The following is a 25,425-nucleotide window of genomic DNA, read 5'->3' as shown; positions in this document are numbered from 1 at the left end:
GTTTTTTTTTGCATTTGTTTTGACTTTTCGAATATCTTCCGGTGCTGCATATCTCTCCATATTGATGAAAAGAAGATAACATATATGCAGCTGTGAAGCATTCATATGTTGTTGAACATTTTTCATTAAGCTTGAGAAAAAGAAAAAGCAGTATTCCTACCGTCGATGTTTTAGCTAAAGTTTTAAGAATGTTTTCTCAGCTTTGGTTGTTTTTTTCACGGGTCTGCGTTCATCAATGTAAGATTATAGCTATACAGGCAAACGTAATTAGTTTTTTTTTTATTATTATTATTTTTTGATTTTTTTTTTAGATGCATAAAAAATGTATTTTTCAATTTTTTTCAAAAGGTAAAAAAAGTATATTTTTATATTTTTCAAAATGTATGTATTTTTCAAAATTTTTCTGGTTGAATCCCTTCTCTCCTTCCTTTTTTAGGTATTGCTTGTGTTAATATTAATATTGCTTTTGTTTTAGGCAGACGATAGTAGCAGTCAGGGCAAACGTAGCCCGTCAGTTTCCTCAGCAAACAGCGAATCTCCCACACCAACAAACAGCAGGGAAGCGCAAGGATGGAACCAGTCACGAGACCAGTGGGAGATCTCTTTAAGTAACTTTTGGCTACTATATATAATTTTCGCTAATTGGCCAAAAAAAATAGGAAAAAGAAACAGCAAGGCCAATAGGTTTTAATGTTCCAGACAAGCATACAATATGCTCATCTATATTCAGAGGAATTTCTGAATTCAGATTAAATAACTGCTTACCTGTCATCATCAACTAGTTATATACCCACTTTTTGGCATTTGGTTTGTATCAAACGGTTGAAACTCCATCTAAGAGTAATTTATACAGCTGTTGTTTATTTTGGCTTTAAAAAAATGATGAAAGGTGGGTTCAGATGATTTCTACATGGAAGGGGTTGGTTTGAATTCGAATACAGAAATACTTCAACCTAAATTTAAGTTTTTGTGTGGTTGGTCTTTTGGACAAATAATTGGGGAGGTTTTTCGTTCCTTACTCTTTGGAGGTATGATGGCTGCAAACAGTGTTCTGCCTGAAACCAGGCTCTGAAAATCTGCTTAACTAAAAAAAAAAAAAAATTAATATTAAGGCTTATGTTCATCTATTTTTCAGTCATATATACATATTAAGTATACCGTTATCTGGTAGAGAGGCAAGCTCATTTTGCACAGATAAAACAACTTAAGTAGTAAATAACGAAATATATGGATAATCAATCAAGGTAAGAAGAAAGAGAAAAAAATGACATTATATTTATTACTCACCACGCTACAGCAGACATCCCACCCGACAATAAAAGAAATTATTATTATTTTTTTCTACCAGTAATGGGACAACAAGAGGAAAACAAATACCCGAGAAAAAAAACCCATCAAATTAATAATAATAATAATAATAAATAGATAAGTAAAAGAGCGCAACAAGCATAATAGAACGCAAAAAGTTATGTGACTCTAGAACCAAATCAAATTCGGCTGAAGTTAAAGTTGAGCAAATATATTTTTAAAACATAATTTTTCGATTACAGAGGAAATCTTTAATTATGATTATAGAGGAAATAGGGTTTTTAGGGTATTTTTTTTTTTTGTTTATTCACTGATTATTGAGGTAACTGATAAATAGAAATATTTTTTGAATGAGAATTTCATCCTGAATCCATATAACATTTATTTCCCTCACAAATTAACTTCACCTTCCCTGTCTCATGTTGGTCAAATATACATTATCAAATATGAATAATGCTCATAGTGGTCAAATATGGCATTTATTTCCGTCACAAATTTACTTCACCTTCCCTCTCTCATAATGGTCAACTATATATTGTCAGATATGGATCACGGTCATAATGGTCAAATATACTTTGTCAATTATGGATAATGGTCAAATATGACATTTATTTCCTTCACAAATTACTTCACCTTCCCTCTCTTATAATGGTCAAATATACATTGTCAAATATGAATAATGGTCACAACAGTCAAATATGACATTTATTTCCGTCACAGATTTACTTCACCTTCCCTCTCTTATAGTGGTCAAATATACAAATGGTCACAATGGTCAAATATGACATTTACTTCCGTCAAGAATTTACTTCACCTTCCCTCTCTCATAATGGTCAAATATATACCACCCTTTTCTTCAAATTAATTTAAGAACCTGTTCTATAGAAGATCAAGGAAAATTAAAGTACACTAAACCAAAGATGAGATGAAATAAAATGGTTTTTCAAGCGTATAACTACCATTAATCAGTATCATTAAATAATTGAAACATAAAACGAACGGAAATTATCCAAGTACCCTGGAACTTGGAGTCAGGAACTTGTCAATCCAGTCTCAACTCTTTGGTAAAAAGAAAAGAAGTTCAGTTAGTATAATAGAAGGTTGTTGATGCAAAATCCTTGCAAAACATTCAGACAAAGATGGTACTATTTCCGATATTCATAGCACTGCTTCTACCAAAAGCTTATCGACAACTATTGAAAGTGAGAAGAGGAAAAGGAGAAAGGAGAGACGTCAAATATATACCTTGAATTATATAGGAACTGAATTTTCCATCCATCAATCTTTTCTTCAAATTAATTTTAAAAACCTGTTCTATAAAAGATCAAAGAAAATTAAAGAGCTACACTAAACCAAAGATGAGATGAAATAAAATCAAATAGTTTTTCAAGCGTATAACTACCATTAATCAGTATCATTAAATAAATGAAAAAAAAACGAACGGAAATTACAAAAAATAACCAAGTTAAATTTAAAATGAGCAGAAACTACTACAAAGAGGAGTAGAAATAAGGCCTTCTGTACTGAAGACTAGAAGTTAATTTTTACATTACTGAAAACAATCTTTATTAAGATAAATGTGTCTAAAAAAATACACCACCATAACCAGGATTACTTGAAAACAGTAACAGTGGTAGTAGTATACATATGTCGCCTTTTGGTTAGTTGAACATTCCCCTCATCATGCCCTAAAAGTTTAAACTTAATGCTCTAAGCCGTTCTTAAGGTATTGCTGATACGTCGTTTTGACAACCTGTATGCATATAGTGTGTATTGATTTAGTTTAATGTCTCCCTCATCAATTCCCGATATTTTCACCTTAGTACCCTTAGCCTTAGGATTTGGCGTAGTAGACGTAGCAGTTGCAGTAGTAGTGGCAGCAGCATGCACACATTACCTTTCGATCAATTGATGTTCCCCCTCATCATTCTCTGAAAGTTCCGACTTATACCCGGCGCTGTTCCTGAGATAAGCTCTTTTGGCAACCTGCATGCACATAGTGTGTTTTGATTTAGACCAACATTCCCTGAAGGCTTTGCCTTGATACCCTTAGCCTTTCTGGACACCAAGGGTCAAACATGACCCTGTTTCCCAACAAATACTATGTGTAAATAATGGTGAAGTGCATACCTTACAGTCCTTCCTACAAGTTCTGTTTGGGGGATGTCATCCCCAGAGGTGTAGTGATTGGACCTTTCAACTATGTTGAGTAAAAAGGCTATCTCAATGTTTTGTTGGATGTCTTTGGAGGAATAAGGTGCATGGGGGGGGGGGGCTGTTAGCCCTCCAATCACTTTTAACTTAAAAAGAGCACTGGAACTTTTGAATTACAATCTAAGGCTCCCCCTCCGAAGTACCTACAATTCCTTTGACACCAGGTGCCCTGGTGAAAAAAAATACATAGACCTTACTTCGCTCTTTACTCATAGTCAGCGGTGCCTATGATTGATTTAATGGTTTATCTAAACGGTGTTAAATTCATTGCATGTATTTGAATTTATTGCAGTGTATGTTTGAACATTGGGGGATGGAGGTTAGTAAATTTCTGACGGGAATAAATGTTATATGGATTCAGAACGAAGTTCTTATTTTAATGGTATTTCTATTTCTTTGCTATCTCAATAATCAGCAAAAAAAAACAACAAAAAAACACCGTTTTTAAATCCCTTTTATATGGGGCTGGTCAAACATTGTCTCTAATAAGGGGTTAATCATGAGATAAATCGTCGAATAGTAAGTAGAGTAGAGAAGAAGTTGCCAAAAAAAACACAAATCTAATACAGGTGCACGTCCTTTCAACCCTTGGAGGGTTGAATCCCTCTTATCCCTTAGGAGGATTTCAAAGTCGAGAAAATGCCTTTTTGTTTAATATTTCTGAATTTTCTTTTGGGGTGTGTGGGGGGGATTTTAACAGCTATAGACGGTCTTCCTTTCGTTTAAGCCGTTAAATTGATTATCAATATCCAAGATATTTGTCATGTAAAAAAGCTTTTATTCCTTTGGAAGTGATATAAAAAATAGACTCTTTGCTTTTGAGCTGTAAGATTTATGTTCCCTATAACAGTTTCGGTATATTATTCTTCTGATGTTGTACTGTTTTATTATATTGACGAAAGACAGCAATTCTATTTCACTCCATAGCTTAGATTCAATTATGCCTTTCTATCCAATTAAATTTTTCAAATTTGGTATATTAAATACTATGGGAAAATATTTGATACAAAGGTAATTTTCTTATTTTGTAAGCAAGTTTAGATCCTTCTCTAAGAAAAAAATTTAGGCAATATCACAATTCTGGCTCGGTAATTGGATAGATTTCAAACTGATGAATTTAATGATATTTTTTTCTTTTAGTACAAGTTACAGCTCCAGGCTTATCGTAAAATCTATTGTTCCAGAAAGAACATGTGCCTTAAAGGTACTTGAAATGACCAACAATTTGAGAAAGTCTAACTAGCCAGTCAACGCTGTAGGAAAACAAATCGAAATAAATGACATCTATAAATAAATGACTAATATGATGAAGTCGTAAATGACAAGTAATGATTAGTAGTATCATAACAAATAAATGAATAAAATTGCAAATAATAAAATATATGAGTGGAGAAAATGACAACTCATCACAGAGTCCAACGCAGAGTTCTTACATGAGGCCAACACAGTTTTTCGTGCTCATCGTCCACTTCAATTCATTCAGCTCTTCACTCTTAACTTTCTTCCATGAACTCCTTCTAAATTTTTAATCATGATTTTTGGCAATCTTCCATTTACAAAACGTGATCAGAACATTCTGATGTTTCTATCATTATAGCTGTAAAAACCGGCATTTTTTGTGCCGTATATTGTTTGATAAACGGTAATTCAAACGAGCACCTGAAACTGTTTAGACAATTCTCCTGAAAAGATCTAACATATTTGTCTATATATTTGTCAATATTTTGATAATATTTGACTATATATTTGTCAATATTTTGTCAATATAATTCAAACGAGCATCTGAAAAGTTCTAAGATATTTTTAAGATATTCGGAAAAGTTCAAAGATATTTTTCTATATATTTGTCAATATTTTGACAAATTCAACTATATATTTGTCAATATTTTGTCAACATTTGTCAATATAATTCAAACGAGCATCTGAAACTGTTTAGACAATTCTCTGGAAAAGATCTAACATATTTATCTACATATTTGTCTATCTTTTGAAACACCTGAATTTCCAGGCGATATTTGGACTGCTGTTACCATGGCTTCTTGAATTCAGATTTTGGTTTCGAAACTTTTGTTTATTTTCTTTCTATTTTTTACACAGACACGCCCGCCTAATTAATTCTGAGAGAGCTGGAATCATAATATCAAGTTCCATTTAATAATTTGACTTTGAAGCTCCCAAAAAGTTAAGGGAAATCTAGATTTTGGGGATGGGCTGGAACCATAGACCCCTCCCTGCTCGCGTTCTTATTTTCACTTCTTCACTAAATTCTTTAGCATTCCTGATTCATTAGCATTCTACCTATGTAACTAAAGCTGTCCGCTCGGTCGATTTATTCGTTGCTTAGCATCATCTCTTCATCCTCATTTATTCTTAATTTAAGTGACTTAGTTTTCATAACATTAATTTTCAAAACTTTTCTCGTACCCTGATTCCTCAAAACATCTAAATGTTGATTCGTTTTGCTACCATTCTTATCTAGGATACTCAATTTATCTTCACAACCTAAGTCTAGTCGAGTTTTACCTTCCCCTTTGATACCCTGTTTTCCCATAGCCTTTGCTTCGTCCCTCAATACAACATCATCAAAATAATCCATATAAATAGGGAAAGGACGCAACCATACTTAACTCCTGACTCCATGCCGAACCAACGACTAACCAATCGAACAAGGATAAAACTTTCAATTTAGCTTTTCGATCAGCTCAATCAAATTTCTGCTCTTTATAAGCTCGGGACTAAAGTCGCCTAGCAATTTAGCACTTCTCAATTATTAATATATGCAGGCAGACCTGCTCAAAACACCCTCTTACATTCCTGGAACCACACTTTTCTTCTCCTAGAACTTAATCAACTCCTCTTTTAGTCTGATGAGTATTGACTTGCTAGTAATTTGCTTTGATGAAAGTGAAGCTGCAGCCTCTTTGTAAGAGTTTTGTGACTTTCAGTTTTAGTTTTTTAAGCACTGCTTAGTTCATGTTCTGCTTAGTTACAATCTGACTAGAAACAGCTACAACCCACGCCTGAGTTTCAACCAATCAGAGTGAAAACGGATTGAAACATACCCGCCTTCAATATTACACATTTGCTCAGGCTTATTGAAATTTTTATAAGAGCTGTAGCTATTAAAAGTCGTAAAGGTACAGAAAAGCCCATATCCAGGGGGAGGGGATTGTTACCCAGTTTGACCCCTCTCCCAATTTTTTTTTCGATTCGTAAAAACTTAACAGAAATGCATACAAACATATTTTGATGCGTTTTTAAGATATTTTCACCCCCCCCCCCCCCCCCCGAACAAAAGTCCTGGGTAAGCACTTGGGTACAGATACATCGCATTGCTTTTCTGATTTGATAACTTGTCTTGCGATTTTTTGTTCACGAGTCAGTGGCAACCCTCATTACTACCTCGTTACAGCTCCTTAACAGCAAACAACTAGTGTGGTGAGTAATAGGCGCTGGATATGCGACTAACCTTTGAAAAGTTTAAACAAATCTGATCATTAAAGTTGCAAAACTTCTTTATTTAGAAGTTCTGAGCTTGTTGTGCACTTTTAATTCTGTTTTTTTCCTTCTTATTTTTTTATTGCATAAATTGTTTGTATCAAATTGAATTGTAGTAATATTATGGTTAAGAAGTATAATTTTCATACCAGTAATATGAAAATTATTAAATAGCATTTAGATATTTAGTTTCTACTTCTAGTGAGCGATGAACACCGACAATTGCTGGGTACTGAAGAGGAATCATCTGATAGGCATTCGGAGCCCTCTCGCAGTGGATCTTCTGCTTCTTCTAGTAATAATAGTGGAACAGCTTCATCAAGTCCAGCAGAAGGTATTATATTTTATTTCATCAGTATACTATTCCTTGAATCCAAACCCTTGCTATGAGTATTTTTCATGAGAACCGCGTTTATATGTCAGAGGCATTCTGAGCAATGCGTCCTCCTTCTTTCTACTGCAATTTTTCATACTTTCATATAAATTACCTACATGTAGTGTGTTTTTCTTTTAGGTTGTTCCCCTTCTTCCAAATCTTGGCCCCTCTTTTGCTACTACTTCTTCAGCTCATTGCAGTGCTAAATATTCGATTTCAGCAATTTATGCAAGCTCCTAATCCATCCTGCTCTGTCGTCTACCCTATTGAGAACGTTCTACTCTTCTTTGTACCCCACGTGGATAATCAACAAGCAAAACTTTAGGAATCTTATTATACTTCATCTGTAAAGTATTCAAACTTCATGTTTTGAATAATTCGTTGATTTTTTAATTTAAAAGGGAATAGTTGTGGAAAAGTCAAGTCATGGCCAATTATAGAAAAAGCCAAGACAGATTGTTCAATTAAATGGGCATCAAGTGCAAGATTAATTTTACCCCTTTGATTGGCGTTGTTACTGTCTCCCACTTATGCTACACCTCTCATGCATGTCACTCCACAATGCCGAATGTTAATATATAATGTCTTTATATATTGTGGGAATGAATCCCCTCCTCCTTCCCATACATGTCTAGGTAACTATTAGTAACTTGATGTAACTATATTGAAAATCTATCAACAAAACTTATTCTCAATGTGATTTAATCCAGTAATCTCTGTAATACCTGCCTAGTTGGGAAACAGGCGCTGTTTGTAATACCTGCTGTGTTGGCTCGTAGTTAAAGCCTTTCCTCCAAGGCATGAGCTTGTGTGTCTGGTTTTTGGAATTTTAATGTATCAGAATTAAAACGGGCAACATTTAATCTAGAAACCATAAACCTTTGATGCAGTTGATTAAAGTGAGATTAATTCTTGAAGTTCTTAGAGTCGTAACTTTTGTGGGGTCGTAATGCCCCATTCACAAAGAGATTCTATTGATATCAGGTTTTTACTAGCGCTAATTTAGGCGTATTAGGATTTTCCAGTCAATCAGCAAATTTGTATGAAAAATCCCATTGCCTCAAATTAGCGCTAGTTAAATTTCGGTATTAGTAAAATGTCATTGCGGATGGCTCTTAAGGGAGTTGTTTTAGCCTCTAGACTTGGGATGTCGAGAATACCATTCACACGTCACAAAAACCCGTCAGACCTTTATGATGCAAAAATAAATAATATGTATAAAATTTTAATTTTGTAGTTTTATGGGGGTTAAATTAAAATTCATTACCTGAACACGAAGAATGACTGTGCTAATATGATATATAACGGGAGTTAGTGCTGACGCTAACATGAGCAGCTTTTCTGAAGCTGGCATATAGAATACCAATGTGACTCTTAGATGAGGGTCACTAGCTTTTTTCTGTTTTTCCACATAGTCATGGGTATTGCCTATAAGCTACATAAACATAAAGAACATATCGGCTATATTCAAGTTTGACTCTACCCAGAAAGAAAAGACTCATGGAGATCGCTTAAAATAGCGTCATTCGGTATCTAAAGTTTTTTAGATCTTAAGTTTTAGGTCTTTAGTTTTTTAGTTACCATCGAGTTTAATCGGATTGACTAGATATTCTGATTGCTCGGAAATCGCTACAATGTTTACTTTAGAAAGAAATATCTTCATTATTGTGAAGGTCTAGTGAACCTAAGTACGGCCCTATAGGTCAGGGCATAGGCCTACCAGATAGTTTTCCCTATGGAAAAAGGTTTTTGCGATTATTTGAGAATGGGAGAGAATTCCTCTGTATCCCTCCTATATGTAGTATCTGCACATATGTAATTCTTTACTGGTAAACTAGCCCAAGGGAAATATATCCTTTGAGCAGTTTAGATTGACTCTCCTGATCGCTAAGTTATTGGCGAAGACTTGTCCGAGGGTTAGCAAAGCATTTTAAACAGTAGCTGGTTCTGCTCTTGGATCAATTGAAACTTCAGTATTCTATTTTTATTTTAAGGGGGATATTCTTTCCTTACGTAATACTTAAAAATATAATTGTACAAGGCCCAAGGTTTTAGGGGGAACTCAGGGATTTTCTGATATAATAGATAAAAAAAAAGTTTTTAAAAGTCTAAACAAGCTTTTTTTTTTCTGAGAAAAGCCACAGTGTCTAAATTTTGTATTTTATGGGCATTTTCCTCAGAATCGTCTTTTTCGATTCTCGGATGAAGCTAAGTATGTGCATGGATTTTTACATCAATGTTTCGTTTTTAGAAGAAGAAATTGAATCCGTATACGCAATTCGGCCAGATCAACGTGCGTATTATATTGAAAGATTCAAGCATTTGATATCAGACGGATCACAACTGCTGCCGGGCCTTAAAGCAAAGGAATTTTTTGCCAAATCGAAACTACCAGTCTCTGAACTATCAAAAATATGGTATGTAACGCATGTTTTCTGTCTTTTGCAAAGTTGGGCTTGTTTCTGCCAGTTTGGTCTAAGAGTCTGGGTAACTGATGAAAGTGGGAACTGACGCTAGTGTCAAAGTCAAACTAACGCTAGTGTCGCTAGTAGTCGGCAAAAAAAACATCGACACCATCTAGCATGTGGTGACACTTCGTATTTTTTTCAAGCTTTGTAATCGTTTTTCTGTCAAGAACTGAGATCAAACACTTATTACTGCACTAATTTGGCCAGCTACACAAACTAAATCAATTGTTCTTATTATTACGCTGAAAAATGCCAACTGTCACCAAGCGCTAGATAGCGTTGAGTTTTTTGTCAATACTAGCGCCAGTTCCCACTATTGCAAGTTACCCATACTCTTTGGCCTTTTTCTTCAAACTGGTGGCAAAGAAGATAATTTGTGGATATGCTATTTTGAAAGTGAACTTAGAATAAAGTGAATTTTACAAGATGTTAAATTATAAATGTTGAAACCTATTAAAAGGCAAATTTGAATAATTTTGCTTGTAGATAAGGATTGCCATGTGTCTGGAATGTCCGCCTTTAAACTTAACACAATCTATAATGGGATTTTATTATAAGCTAACTTCATAAGATTGTATTAGAATCAATGTTATCATGTATGCAAAGTCTAAATCTTTTTTTTTTTTTTTTGGTTGCTGAAACTCATCAGTTTGAACCGTAAAGTACTTGGAAGACAGTGAAGGGCATCAGATAGTAAAGGGCTGGACAGACTGGAAAGGGCATCAAATATTATAGGGCTGGACAGACTGGAAAGGGCATCAGATAGTCAAACACTGGATAGACTTAAAGAGCATCAGATAATGAAGGGCTGGACAGACTGGAAAGGGCACCAGATAGAAAAGGCTTGGTTAGATTTAAAGGGCATCAAGTAGTAAAGGGCTGGACAGACTGGAAAGGGCATCAGATAGTAAAGGACTGGACCGGCGTAGCGTTTCTCAAACTAAAACCGGTCCTATTTATTCAATATGTTTGTATTTTACCCCAATTTGCTTTCGAGCTAATATTCCATTCTAGGTTAATGCTAATTGATAGTGTTTTTAGACTGGATTTTGTTTTTGTGAAAGTTTCTGTGGATATTGCAGTATGCTCAGTACAATATTTGTGAGGTCTCTTACAAGCTCACTTAGTTTATGGCCCGATCAAGCAAACCGTCTTCCTAGAGTCTCCATGTTGAATAAATTTAAAGGAATTGGTTAAGAATAAACTGCATTTTCTGTGAAAGTCCAGCTTATAACTCACATGTGTTCGGTTCTAAACTCTGGAAGAAAACACTTCCTTTTTCTTGCCCTTAAAGCAAATCAACTGGCTAGAGCATTTTTTTTATTGGTAAGAGCCACCTGAAGCAGTGCTCCAAGATTCCTGGATGCTTTCTGAAATGCTTTCTAAGATGGGAAATACTGGTAACTTTAAAAAAAATTCAATTGCGCACACAGCTACTCTTTTAACACCATTCATTATTGCTTCTAATTGTTTGGTTAGACAAAAAAAAAGTGAATAACCATCTTCAAAGGCTATAGAGAAAAGTTATATCATCTTCAAACTATTTTATGCTAACTAGAAAGCTGAATAAATATCACTAAACTTGAACTCATTTAAGTTATAACTCTCTCTCTCTCTCTCTCTCTCTCTCTCTCTCTCTCTCTCTCTCTCTCTCTCTCTCTCTCTCTCTCTCTCTCTCTCTCTCTCTCTCTCTCTCTCTCTCTCTCTCTTCTTTTCTTTTCTGTTTTTTTCTTTTCTTTTTATGTTTAATTCGTTAATAGCTGAATTACTTTTTTTTTGTGATTGACCCTTAATGTATTTTCGGCAGAGTTTGAATCTAGTTCTAGTGTAGTCTACCAATGCTCTTTCGTAAATTATTATTTTACTTAGGGAATTGTCTGATGTAACCAGAGACGGTGCACTATCCCTTGAAGAATTCCTGGTTGCTATGCACCTTGTCGTTCTGAGACGAAATAATATTCCTGTACCTGAAATTCTCCCCCCATGTCTCACCATTCCTGTCCATAATTCTGGCATCACTCTGTCAGAGAGAATATCCAGCGAAGTACTTATACCAGATCTTGAACCTGTTCCTATTAACTTAGAACCAAAATATAGAGAACCTCTTGTTAAAAGTCAGGTAAGTTTAACACAAGAAGGTAGTATAGGGGGCTTAAACTCTCCGAAAATTCAAGTTGAACTTAGTTTTTCTGAATCTTCTTTTCAAGATCTGTTTGTTTTCTATTCAAGTTGTCCTATTTTTTGTGGGGTAAAGGGCTCAATATTTTTTATATGAATGTCAGTAGAAATTGTAGAATATAAAAATTTACAGATATCAAGGGGTCACCTTTTCGCCCCATTATTTCTTCTAGTCTATCCTTCTATCAATGACCCTCTTCACTTTTAAAACACCTACTGCTGATTTCTGATTTTGTAGTATGAACTTTACAAGTATGCTTTTTCGGTAAGTATAAGTCTACTGTGCACAGCATTTGACATGTACTTATAGACAAAATCAATTGCACTTCTATGAGAATCCAAGTCACAGAGGTTAATTGCTCATTTCCTGACCTGAGAGCGAAATTATCTTGTTCCGTAAAAAAACAAACTTTTGGAGGTCTTTTGCAATGTAGCACGATTTTTCCCGCTCCTTCAAATGGCCTATGTGGGGCTCTGTACAACCCTCTGTTGCTTTATTAAACAGAAAATTTATTTTTATCCTAATCGACATGTCAGTCCTTTTTCTGAGGAGAAAGCTATCCTATGAGCAAAATTATTCCATCTCATTTATTTGTTTTCACTCATTACTGGCGAAAGAAAAATTAAGCTGATAGAAATTTATTTGGTAGACAATGAAGCGTTCGTTATATTTAATCGCTTTTTTACTCGAATAAGTTTTCGAGCAGAAGGACATTTTCACTCTCAGGTTTTGACCGATTAGTTAAAAAATAATAATTCTTAATGGCCTGAAAAAAATTAAGCTCCCTATTTATTTTGAACTAACTGTTCAAATAAAAATTAATAGGAATTTCAGTATTGATTAAAAATAGGCAGCTTCAGAATAACTACTTTGCCTTAACAACTTATTAGCATAGCCATTCATCAGGAAGCGTTTGCACCTGGTGCTTGTACTTAGAAACGTATTGCTAATCTCTCCTGGAAACTGATGATTATTTTTTTCTGGTAGTCCTACTGAGTATGCTTAAAGGTCTATCAGCTATTATTGAGGGTGTCAAAACCTTCTCCCATTTTTTTTTCTTTTTATGCTCCGAGTTTAATCCTACTGAGTATGCTTAAAGGTATATGCAGCAATTTTTATGGGGTGTCAAAACTTTTTCCCGTTTTTTTTTTCTTTTTATGCTGCGAGTTTAGTCCTACTGAGTATGCTTAAAGGTCTATGCAGCCATTAAAGTGGGGTGTCAAAATTTTTTCCCATCTTTTTTTCTTTTTATGCTGCGAGTTTAGTCCTAATACTCTGTATGCTTAAAGGTTTATGCAACTATTATTGTGGGGTGTCAAAACTTTTTCCCTTTTTTTTTTATATCCTCTGAGTTTATTCCTACTGAGTATGCTTAGAGGTCTAGGATACTATTCTTTTTCCTCTTGTGTTTCTCTGCTCAGACGGTGACAGAGAGGTCAAATGTTTAAATTGTTTGCCTAGGATATGTTGTATATTTCAAATCTTATATAAACAAAATTAAATTCTTATGTATTTTTTTGGAACTGCTGAAGTTTTTTTGCCATTTAATCGGTGGTTGCATTTTTGTAGGTGAGAAATCGGTGTATTTTCCTTGTATGAGGAAGGTAGGCCAGCCTTGAGTCGTAAAAAAATGTTTTAGTGCCTTCAGTCTCAAATGTCCTAGTTTAAATCTTCGAAGACAAAATTAGCGTGTGAAAAGCTTCAAAATGCTGTTTTCCCTTTCATGTAAACTTATGAAAACCTGAGCTGCATTTTTTTTTTTTTTTTTTTTTTTTTTTTTTTTTTTTTTTTTTTAGGGAATAGTACATCGATTATAGATTAAATAGCTTAAAATCGTGACAGCTTAAATGAGCCGAAATTACCCATCGTTAGAGGGGTTTCCTGTCATCTTTAACAAAAAAAAACTTCCCTGCGACTTATGTGCAGGTGTCATTAGATGAAGTGTCACTTAGATGAAGAGTCCGAGGGAGGTACTATCACCGGTATCTTTTAGATCTTACCTATTAAAAACTCATCTATTTTCATAAAAATCAATCAATTATATTTTTTCATTTCGTAGTTTTTATTTCAATGCTGTGTTTTAGATTTTATTTCCTAATAGGACTGGCAGGGGGACTGTACAAAAGAAAGGGTGTCTCTGTAGATCTTCGGTTAAGGGTTTTCAACAACAGAGAATACAATTGTAATTTGTTATGCTCCCCAGTCTTAAAACTTCAAAATGGCATTGAAGAGTACCAATTTTGGCGTACATGGCTCTTGACGATGAAGCTGTTAAGACGAATTGACAATACAGTCTAAAGAAACACGGAGTAGTAGCTTTCAAATCAGCCATTAAACATCACTTGCGGTTGTGATGTTTGCATCACATGCATAAAATTATATTTCTTCTTTCAATATAGTGGGGGAAGGGAATATACCTTTGGTTTATGGTTTATAACTAGAAAAAATCGATTGCCTATCTTAGAATTGGGGTAACGGCGACAAACTTTGCTTTTCAAGACAGTAGAATCAAAACCTTAGGTCTATGTTTTAGACCTAAAAAAAATTCATTTGTTAGAAGTTGTTGCATCTCGTATTTTGATCTCTTTGGGACAAAATTGATGTTCTGTGGCACAATATGGCAGAAAACGCCAATTTATTGTGCTGTCGTCTTTTTTGTTGCTAAAAAAGATCTAAATATTGCGGTTTTCGTTCAGATGAACTCTCCCAATATTTTATGACCACTGGTTTGATACAATCACCCCTGAAAAAATAGACACTTCATTGCTACGCATACAAAAAAAAAATTGGTTTTTGCTTGTTTTTCAAGATGAGAAATGTGATTTTCTAGTGTAGGATTTTGACAATGTAGGTGATCCCAATGTTATACTTTTAATTACAATGCATTGCCATTTTGATGGGTATCAAGCTCTTTTTCAAATTCCTTTCAACTTTGTGTGAAGTTAAATCAGTGTTATAATTATCTTCACTGAATCGCCTTTAAAGAGTAAATTTTCTAACTAGAGATTTTTTTTTGGGGGGGGGTGATTTTAGTTAAATAGTTTTTGTCGTTTGGTTACTATGGGCTGTGGTTTGCTCTTTACTAGGTTGTAGCTATTGTTTTTTTTCTTTGTTTTACAGATAATTTATGTTTCGTGTTGTAAAGTTTGAACATACTATAGGTATAGCAACTGAGTTCTATTTGCAATTGCTTATATTAAGCCCCAATAGGGTACTCTTCAGTTTTGAATGATTTCTATTCTTGATCCCAAAGCTGTTGGTTACCCTGAAAATCCTTAAAACCTGGTTTTGTCTCCTTTTAAAATTATGAATAATTAAGGAAATTTTTATTCCTTAAATAATTATTTAAATTTTAGGAAATTATTAAGGAAGTTTTATCACATCATTATCATAATCGCATTATTTTATTTAGTTGTTCTAAATCACGAATTCTAACTTAATTTTCTCAGTTCAAGACCCATTTGTGTTGCATGTTGTTTGCAGATTTTTTGCCGATGTGGAATATCTTGTTATTTCAAAATGGAATTCTATACATCTGCATAAATCTTGCCCAGTGTTCTTGCAACTGCTTTTCCGTGATAGAAATGCAACTTCTGCACCCTAATACTAACAGTTTTATTTTTGTGATGTTGTGATGTTGTCTAATAATTTATATTTTATGGTTGTCTAGTGGACGAAATTTGTGGAATCGCCGACAACAGAAAGTATTTCTTCTCCTGGACCAAAGCCAGTCAACTTTGACTTTCAGAAAATTGCCATTGAACAGGTAATAGTTAGACACATTGATGATGGTTAGTGTTGGTTAAACCCCATTTTTTCAATGAGGTTGAGCTAAAACACCGAGACTTAACCTAACACCAAACCCATTCATTAAACGGTTTAGTTAAATTCTGAACTACCTAAACCCGTAAACGAAATTAAATTTGTCTGAATGTCTTGGCATATAGCTAAGGCCAGCTAATCAGAAACTTTTTTTTTTATAAGTTCTTCCCTGCATAGGAAAACTGCTTATGTATTTAACCACACGGTGAGTGTTCTAGTGGCTCAGTGGGTTTGATCGGTGCTTGATAATGCTGGATCCATTGCTCGAACTCGGTTGTAGCGGCACACTGTTGGACTGGGAATTTGATTTCGTTGATGAGATTGTGTGTCTCCATATTAATCCAAATGAGAAAGAAGAACCGCATGCTGAACGCTGTGGTGGTACAATGGGATTGATCTCTACTTGGTAAAGCGGGACTCGGAATTCGTACTCGGATACCCCAGGGTCCGATATCTTATTGAAATTAGGGGTTAATTTTCCAAATAATTAAATGAGAAGAAGAAGAACCGTTTGATGAACATTCCTTGTCTTATCTAGTTTTAATTAATCAGCGAGATCAGTCCTAATGTGAATGGGTCTGATGTTGGCTGAAGTGTGGGAGTTTAGTAAATCTTGGCATTAGTTAAATCTCATTATGAATGATACTTTAATCATCAACAGGTGGTGGTTATCTCAGCTAAAGAGCTTATATTACTATACTGGCTGAAAGCTGCTGCGTCTAAGTATCTATTGAATTTCCAGATCGCCTGCCGATCACGAAAATAAAAGACAAATTTATGCGACTGGCTCCTTAACCGATCTCCAGCATGATCTTATTAAAAAGATTTATTCGCTGCGTATGTGGTACGTAGGAAGTCGCTTGTATGAGGGAACTAAAACTGCTTTTCGCATGCTGACCAATGGTCTGCGTAGCAGATTTATTGAACTCCTGATTGTCTGCCTTCGGTCGGGAGTGCAATGCGTTGTTGGGGGCAAATTATCCTACGCTTCTCCTGTTTTTACCTAAGATTTTCCTGGGTACCCATTAAAAACTGGGTCCACTGTGCCTGAGCTTAGAGAGCCACACCGCTGACTCCTGATCCAAACCAAATAACCAGCGACACCAGGACTCGAAACCCTGTCCTCACGGATACAGGATTTCAAGTCTTACGCGCTAATAGCTTGAATAGGAGCCCTCATTCGGCTTCGATGAGGAAATAATGAAATTATTCAGTTAACAATTCTAACGGGTTTGTATGTACTCATTTTAGTATAGAAATGAAGTTTCCTTTGTTATTTAGAGACGGAATATTATGGATAGGAATCTTCTCGTTATAACCAGGGCATCTGGCATGAAAAACTATTGAATGTGCTTAAAAGCTTATATTTGCTGAAACCATACTAATCAAGGTGTGAATGCAATAGCTGTGCCCATAGATAGCCTTCAAAGGAAGCTATGCTCAACTGCTTTCGAATGGCAGCAACTACTGAAAGGGTAGGGGGGAAGCAACCTGCTTCCTAATACAAAAATAAAACAACTCTAAATTCTCAGTTGTAGATAAGGTGGATTCCCTATTGAATATGTTACCTCTGTTCCAAAGTGGTCAGGTGGGGATCTAACTTCAGTCTACTATCAGATTTCCAGAGGATTTTAGTGTCAAAGCGTTATGTTCACAACTTAATGCGGTCAGAATGACATTCCCAAAGAAATAGTGAACTTAAATTCCAAAATGTGAATTCTGATTCAAAAAAAGAATTCTAATTCAAAAATTCAATTTCAAAAAGTGAATTCAAATTCAAAGAGGAATAGTGAATAAAATATAATTGAACACCGGATACTTTTTCTAAAGCTACTTTGACCTAGTTTATTCCAAAAATTAAACTTAAAAACATTCCCTGTACTCAAAAAACAGATACACACCAAAGAATTTAGTTGATTTTTCTATAATTTGATGGGTGTACCGAAATGAAAAGAAACTCCCTTCCCTTCTTTTTGCTCTAATATAAGGAATCTTGAAGTTTAACATGGTGTTTATTCTACATAAGACAGCTGATTTTTCTTCGAAAATTTATTTTTTTGCCCTTCATTAATTGTGTTCGATTTTGTCGTTTAAAATATAATTTTCAAATAAATTATAGAATTTGACAAGTCTTTTTGAAGTTCTGTTCTGTTTTTTTCTTTTTTATTTATTCTGATTGCCACAATGATAAGTGCACTTTTCATAAAACAGTTTATAATACCGGGGGCACATCAAATACTTCATGCACCGCCATTCTTTGCCTAGTTCTAGCATTCAATTGAACCGTTCTGGTGGGATATATGGATCAGAGAGAGGATTTAATATAAATTTGAACTGCCAAGTTTTTCTGCTATTTCTGGAAGTCCTAAGTGCGCCTTTCTGCATATAATTAGTTTTGCAAGGTCTTGCAGCCTTAAAAGGGTGACACAAAAAAAGAAAACTTCTATGGAGGAGCGTTCATGCCCTAAAACATGGGTCAATCGTAAAGACTTGCGTTAGTATTGTAGCCCTAATAATCCCAGAAAGATACAAAAAGGCTTCTGTGTTGGAACTTTCATATCCTAAAACACGGGTCAGTTGTAAAGACATGGGTCAGTCTTATAGCCCTAATAGGCCCTAAAAAGACACAAAAAAAGAAAGCTTCTGTGGAGGAGCTTTCATACCCTAAAATATGGGTCAATCGTAAAGTCATGGGTTAATCTTGTAGCCCTAATAAGCACAAAAAAAGAAAGCTTCTGTGGAGGAGCTTTCATACCCTAGAACATGGGTGAGTTGTAAAGACATGGGTCATTCTTGTAGTCCTAATAGGCCCTAAAAAGACAAACAAAAAGGAAATTTCTGTGGAGGTGCTTTCACACCCTGAAACGTGGGTCAGTCGTAAATACATGGGTCAATCTTGTAGCCTTATTAAACCCTATAAAGACACAAAAAAAGAAAGCTTCTGTGGAGGAGCTTTCATACCCTAAAACGTGGGTGAGGCGTAAAAATGAGTTATTTTTTACCCTAATATCAGGTGCCATTTTTTGCACGTGTATCGTAAAATGCTGCTTGTTAAATAGTGATGTACATTTGGAGGAACCTGTAGTTGGAATTGTTAAAAAAAAATTTTTAATGCCGTCTTAGAATGACTTAGTTAATATTTGTATGCAACGCCATGTTTTTTAGGATCCGAGAATTGTGCATCCCATACCAAGACGATTAACTCCTGAAATGCAGTTAGAAAATTCATCAAAGCAACTTCGCCAAGAATTCAGACAACCTTCAGGTTTTTTTCTTTTTTTAATTTTCCTGTTTTCCTTTTTTTTTTTCTTTGTGCTCCTTTCTCTGACTTTGCTATTTGGATTATCACTTGTTAGGTTTTGTAATTGTACTGCGTGTGCTTAAATGTTCTAGAAAATGTAGTTAAACAAACTTTTCATGTGGACCTATATCAGTATTTATCTTTTAGTGTAGATAACCCCAACCCCCACCTACCCAATTACAAACAAACAAATAACCATCTACAACAAGCACAAAATTTTTATCTCATAAGGAAAAGAGTGAAGTAGTTAACGATAAAATACTAACTATAACTTGAACGAATGTCCAATCTGATGCCTAAACCTCAATCTTAAATCTCCTGTCTGAATTTTAAAAGAAAAAGAAAGAAAAAAAGTAAAGTCAAAGTTTTAAATAAACTACTAGCTGTAATTTGAGCGAAATTACAATCTGAATCTTAAATCTCCAGTCTGAATCTTAAAAAAAAAGTAAAGTCAAAAGTTTTAAGTAAACTACTAGCTGTAATCTGAGCGAAATTAGAATCTTAAATCTCCAGTCTGAATTTAAAAAAAAGTAAAGTCAAAGTTTTAAGTAAGCTACTAGCTGTAATTTGAGCGAAATTACAATCTGAATCTTAAATCTCCAGACTGAATCTTAAAAAAAAAGACGCAATGTTAAAGGTAAAGCTAAACTACCAACTATAATTTAATCAAATCTCCAATCTGAATCTCGAAGAAAGTCAAGGGTTAAGGTAAATTACCAACTATAGTTTGAGCGAATCTCGAATCTGAATCCTAAATATAAATATTAAACCTCCAGTCTGAATCTAAAAAAAAAGGTAATGTTAAGGCCTAGCGGAAGTCCAAGCATTTTACTCCCTAGTCAATTCTTTTTCAGGGGCGGCAACTACGTCAAAGACAAAGTTGTCAGTTTTCTTCGTCGTTTCAACTAGATAAACATGAGAAGGTTGAAGGGGTTTCTCACTCAGAATTACTATTAGGTGCAGGTTATCCTCAGCAATTCTTATTGTAATTATTTACAATATAATTTTATTATATATATTTATTAACTGGCAGTTTGGTGTCTGCATGCTACTTATTCTCCAGACTCTGTTTAAACCGATTACAACTAACTAATACTTCACTGAATCGCTCAAGAACAATCCGAGTGGTTAGTCCCTTGGTCTAATTTATGCATTCTCACGCGCTCCGATTTCAGCTGCATCTAGTCTTTTGAGGGGAATTTTTTACTTCGGAACACAAATATGTAAAGTATTTGAGGGGGCTGCAGGCAGCAAGTATACATTATAAAAATAAGTTTCTAATTGTTGAATAGAATATTTTTCTCTCTATTTTTTGATACCCCATAACAACAGTGTCAAGTGTAGCAATCTAGAATGCAAACCCGAACAGTTTCTATAATTATTTTAGAATAATAAAAATAATAATTGTCGGCTTTAAGACTTGATTAGATCAAAAACTCACCAGATTTTTTATATCTGTTAAAATAAAAACCGCCGAAATCACTGATTCAGGAACGTCAGGCAAACTTCAAAATGGGAGGTATAGGAAGATTCCTTAAGAGCCCGTCCGGCCTTAAAAGGTAAAGATAAACAACCAACTATATTTTGATCAAACGTCGAATCTGATAACCTTCTCTAATCCTGGTTAAAGGCATTCTTAACTATTCTGTCGCTAGGGATGGTACTGTTGATATTAATAGAAACCTACAAACATCAGGTATTATTTATACATTAACGGTTGGCTAGGCAGTTGAACTATCAAGTGAGAAAAAATGGAGTGAACACGTTGAAAAATGAAAGCAGAATTAAAATGGGACGTTATATTTTTGATTAATTAAGCAGAAGCAATGTATTTCATTGAGATGAAATGTCAGCAGAGAAGGTGGCTCGAAATGTGTGTACACAGAACAATATTTTCAGTGAGAGCGTGATAATAGTATTTAACTCTAAAAAGGGGGTGTCACAATACAACAAAAAACTGCTTTTGCACAGCTCGTTTACAGCAAACAATGCTGTTATCTGTGAAACTCAAATGAGCAAATACATTGCGTCTCGAACAAAATCTCATTTTACATTTGTATAACAGTTCTAATCATTCCTCGCAGTTTTTATAGTAACGTAAGCCAAAAGGTGTATTTTTAGATATGCTAATAAAGTGTTAAATTTAATTTTTGACCTTAGGGAGATTCGAAATATTAAAGGATCATCCTATTTCGTCCATTATAAGCTTTTTTTTCATTTGTGTTGCCGATTTATCTAGAATTAATTAGACACTCTTACAATAACTTGTAGAGCTTGTTTATGAGATCCGAAAAAACGCGATTAAACTAAAAAGCTGACACCTACTTTTCCTGAAATCTTAGAAAAAAAACATTTATTTGATCCCGTTTTGTGCCGGAGATCGAAATATGCAATTTCAATGAAACTTCCGCCATTAGAGATCGTGATTTTTTTTTTTTTTTTTTTTTTTTGCTTAAACGGAGCAGAATAAGTTCGGGGAATGGCAGTCCATAAAAATGTTCTAATATGCCTGCTAGGAAAACGCTGCAAATATATTCCACGAAAATATTATTTGGGCAAATTGGTGGTTCCAATGGTGCTACCCACTGTGGTTGGAAACACCGCTGACCAAGGGGGGCGTAAAATGCTATTGTCTTTCTAATTAAATTTCATTTTCAAGCCACCGATTCTTAATAACTGTCAATGGTGGCTAGTCGCATGGGAGAATTTACTAATGTGCCTTTTGTCTTTGGGACGGTCAGCCGACGTGGAGGCTCGAAAAATGATCTTAAGCCATCGAGTCCCCTTAAAAAGAAAACTTGTTGTTTTTTCCTTATTTGTCTTACTCTGTGCACATGTCTCTCAATTGGATAGAAGGTCCGAACCCAACCTAGATAGCTAATTACGAAAAACAAGGCAGTCAAGTGAGAACAGGCAACCCAACACAGACGTCTCAATACGATGTACATTCACAATTTAATGCATTAAACTGAGATACAGGCCAAAGCAGGAAATTCTGCAAAGCGTATTGGGAGTCGTATAGTGTTGGCAACGCTGTATTACAGGAGGAATGGGCTGTAAAGAATCTTAATCATTTGGTAATCATTTGAAATCATTTGATGTGGGACGGATTTACCAGCAAGAGTCTGGTTTTGCATGGTTCAATGAAATTTTTTCATTTTTTCGTTAAAAGGTAAAGATAAACAACCAACTATATTTTGAATTTTTTCATTAAAAGGTAAAGATAAACAACCAACTATATTTTGATCAAACGTCGAATCTGATAACCTTCTCTAATCCTGGTTAAAGGCATTCATGACTATTCTGTCGCTAGGGATGGTACCGTTGATATTATTAGAAACCTACAAACATCAGGTATTATTTATACATTAACGGTTGTCTAGGCAGTTGAAATATAAAGTGAAAAAAAATGAAGTGAACACGTTGAAAAATGAAAGCAGAATTAAACAAAAACACACAAAAACATAAAACAAAAACAGTAGAAAACCTTATAAAGCGGTCGTGTTCTTTTGATGGTCACATAAATAACACGAAAATTTACACGCAGTTAAATAACACGAAAATCTACAGAGGCAGTGCTGCCTCTAATAATTTAACAGCATCTGTTCTGCATCTTTGCATTTCTGTGGGACGCATTTACCAGCTAGAGTCTGGTTTTGCATGGTTCAATGAAATCAGTGAGCGTTGCAAAATTTGTTTGATTACTAAATCGTGTTCAGATTCAGTATAAACTTTTCTGAGAAATGCTCGAATTACCAAAAAACTCAAGTCAGTAAGCTCAAAATACGAAACCCAACTTAAATAGCTAATCACGAGAAACAAGGTAGTCAAGTCGAAACAGGCAACCCAGCACAGACGTCTCAGTACGATGCAGATTCACAATTTAACGCATTAAACTAAGACACAGGTTGAAGCAGGGAATTTTGAAAAGCGTATTGGCAGTCCTATAGTGTTGGCAACGTTGTATTACAGGATGAATAGGATTTGAAGTTTTTCAATCATTTGGTAATTATCTGATATTCATTTAGAATAATTTGGTAATTATGGATGAGTGGAACGGACATCCCAGCAAGAGTGTGGCGTTACACGGTGCAATGAAATCAATTGCAGCGTTGCAAAATTTGTTTGGTAACTAAACCATGTTAAGATTTAGTGATATTCCCTGGCTCCCAAGATTACCAGACATGTCCGTTTGTGATGTTTTGTTGTGTTCCTACCTTTAGAGTCGGGTCTTCATGGCTCATCTAGCTCAGATCCGAGAATGGAAACAAAAGATTCAAGACGATTTTCATGGCACCTAACTTGATATTTTATAGCTATCAATGTGATACCGTGACAGGAGACTAGACAACTGTATTCATAGAGCGGGGTGCCATCTGCATAAAATAATTCTCCAGATGCTGACAAGTAGGAGAATTATCTTTAAAATGCAAGGTGTTGTTGTTCAGTTGATGTCAACAAAATATTTTGTTGGACTACTTCTAATTTATTGTTTTTCAAGAGTTCTTGTTTTTTTGTATCACCCTGTATTTTGTACTTTTGCTAGGCAAATATTATTAACCCATTTTGAAGAAAATTTACCAAGATCTTACACTTTCTGCTTGTTCTTTCGTAGGAATCAATTTCAACGGGAGAAGAAAATACAAAAAAAAAATTAGAAATAAAAGAAATGTATAAAATATTACTTATAAATCATGGGAAGGTCATGGTAATATTGAAAACTACTGGTGATAGGCTAAGTGCCCGAAAAGCATGTGTATTAATGCTTTTTATGTGTATAAAATGTGTTTATGTGTTAATGTGTATAAAAATACTATATTGTCTTCATAGATGAAACTGCTCGCTATAGTCTTTTTTGGTAGATTTATCAGACGTAGACTGTGTTCTAATTTACAACATATAAACGAGAACAAGGGAAGTATCTTGCTCCAGGAATAAAGATTCGATAGCCTAACTCTTACTATATACTATATTTTTTGCACTTTAGTTTATTATATTAATAGTAAATGTGGTATAGTAGTTATATTAAGTAGTATAGAAGTTGACGTAATAAATTCTTATTAACGTAGTATAGTAATTATTTTAACTAGATAATTTGCAGTATAGTTTTTTCGTCTAGAACAGTTGTTTTGGTTTCCTGTAAAAATGCTTTTGATTTGTTCCACAATTAATATTTTTGTTTGTTTCTAGCCAGTTTTGCATGCGGTGATGAATCGCAAGGACCCACAAGTCTTCCATTCTCAAACCGGAAAGATCCACCCCCACCTCCACCTCCTCCTAGACCAACAAAAGGACATGCAAGAAGTGCCTCTTTGGATTTGAACAGCCTTGGAGCGCCAACGAGAGCCTCCGCCGCTCATGCAGCCCCTTTGAAACCAATTATACCTCCAAGAGTGTCCCCTAGCCTGACGCCTAGAAGAATAAAACAAACAAGCTTAGATGTTAACGTAAGTAGCCTTAATACCTTAGAATATTTGAAGTAAAAAGCGTCATAGGTTTCCGGATTATTTAAATGCGTAGAACAAATTTGTGATGTGGTGGGTAATGCCTAAGCAATATTAGATATACTGCATTAGCAATTGACATTGGATCAATTGACTGCAATTATTGACAATTTATTGAATCACCAATTCATCTGAGGCTTGGTGCTGCACAGCACCAAGCACCGTCTAATGTATGTTGCCAGAGCTCCTCACGTTCATTTTCCATACTATTCAGTTCAAGGATTTACCCTTAGCTCCTTTCTGCAAAGTTTCTACTTCCTTCCTGCAGCTTACAGTTTGATTTATTGTCATTCAAACCAGTGGCGGCTATGGTCTCTCTTGCGCCCGGGAGACAATTTTGATGAGCCCCCCCCCCCTCTCCTCCCTGTCTCACAAAATTCATTGGCGAAATTTTTACAAAAATGGCGTTAATGAATATTTTCTTTATTATTTTTTAATTTTTTATTTAAATTATTTAAGTGTTATTTATTTAGTTAATTAATAACTTATTAGCTATTTTCATTTATTAACTGCGTCCTTTACTTTATTCTAATAAAAATAAGCTTTTACTTTTGGCTTTTATAAACTAAAAATAAACATAAACTTTCACAAATCACCAAGTGAATTTAACCGTTAGATTATTTATTTGAAATTATGTACCCATAAAATTTCTGTGCCTGGAGCCAGTGCCCCCTCTGGCTCCACAGAAAAAAGACAATTTTGATATTATCTCATAGATACCAATCAGCTCTATTCGCTCACCGAATTATATTTTT

The 25,425-nt window shown here is 34.7% G+C and overlaps 1 protein-coding gene across 3 annotated transcripts in view; it reads left to right on the top strand.

The window, feature by feature from the left end:
* LOC136027424 (ralBP1-associated Eps domain-containing protein 2-like) overlaps window positions 1-25,425 on the top strand; it is a 205,828-nt gene that overhangs the window by 159,714 nt on the left and 20,689 nt on the right. Inside the window, exons 3-9 of one of the 3 annotated variants that reach the window (XM_065704682.1) lie at window positions 476-608; window positions 7,223-7,354; window positions 9,648-9,813; window positions 11,734-11,983; window positions 15,714-15,809; window positions 19,031-19,130; window positions 24,357-24,613. In XM_065704682.1, coding sequence (XP_065560754.1) covers window positions 476-608; window positions 7,223-7,354; window positions 9,648-9,813; window positions 11,734-11,983; window positions 15,714-15,809; window positions 19,031-19,130; window positions 24,357-24,613 — 1,134 coding nt within the window. The remainder of the gene's footprint in view (window positions 1-475; window positions 609-7,222; window positions 7,355-9,647; window positions 9,814-11,733; window positions 11,984-15,713; window positions 15,810-19,030; window positions 19,131-24,356; window positions 24,614-25,425) is intronic. The other 2 variants (XM_065704683.1, XM_065704684.1) reach the window with 2 other exon arrangements.

The sequence above is a fragment of the Artemia franciscana genome, chromosome 5 (assembly GCF_032884065.1).
Source record: "Artemia franciscana chromosome 5, ASM3288406v1, whole genome shotgun sequence".
NCBI lineage: Eukaryota > Metazoa > Arthropoda > Branchiopoda > Anostraca > Artemiidae > Artemia > Artemia franciscana.
This window is presented reverse-complemented; position numbering and strand designations above follow the sequence as displayed.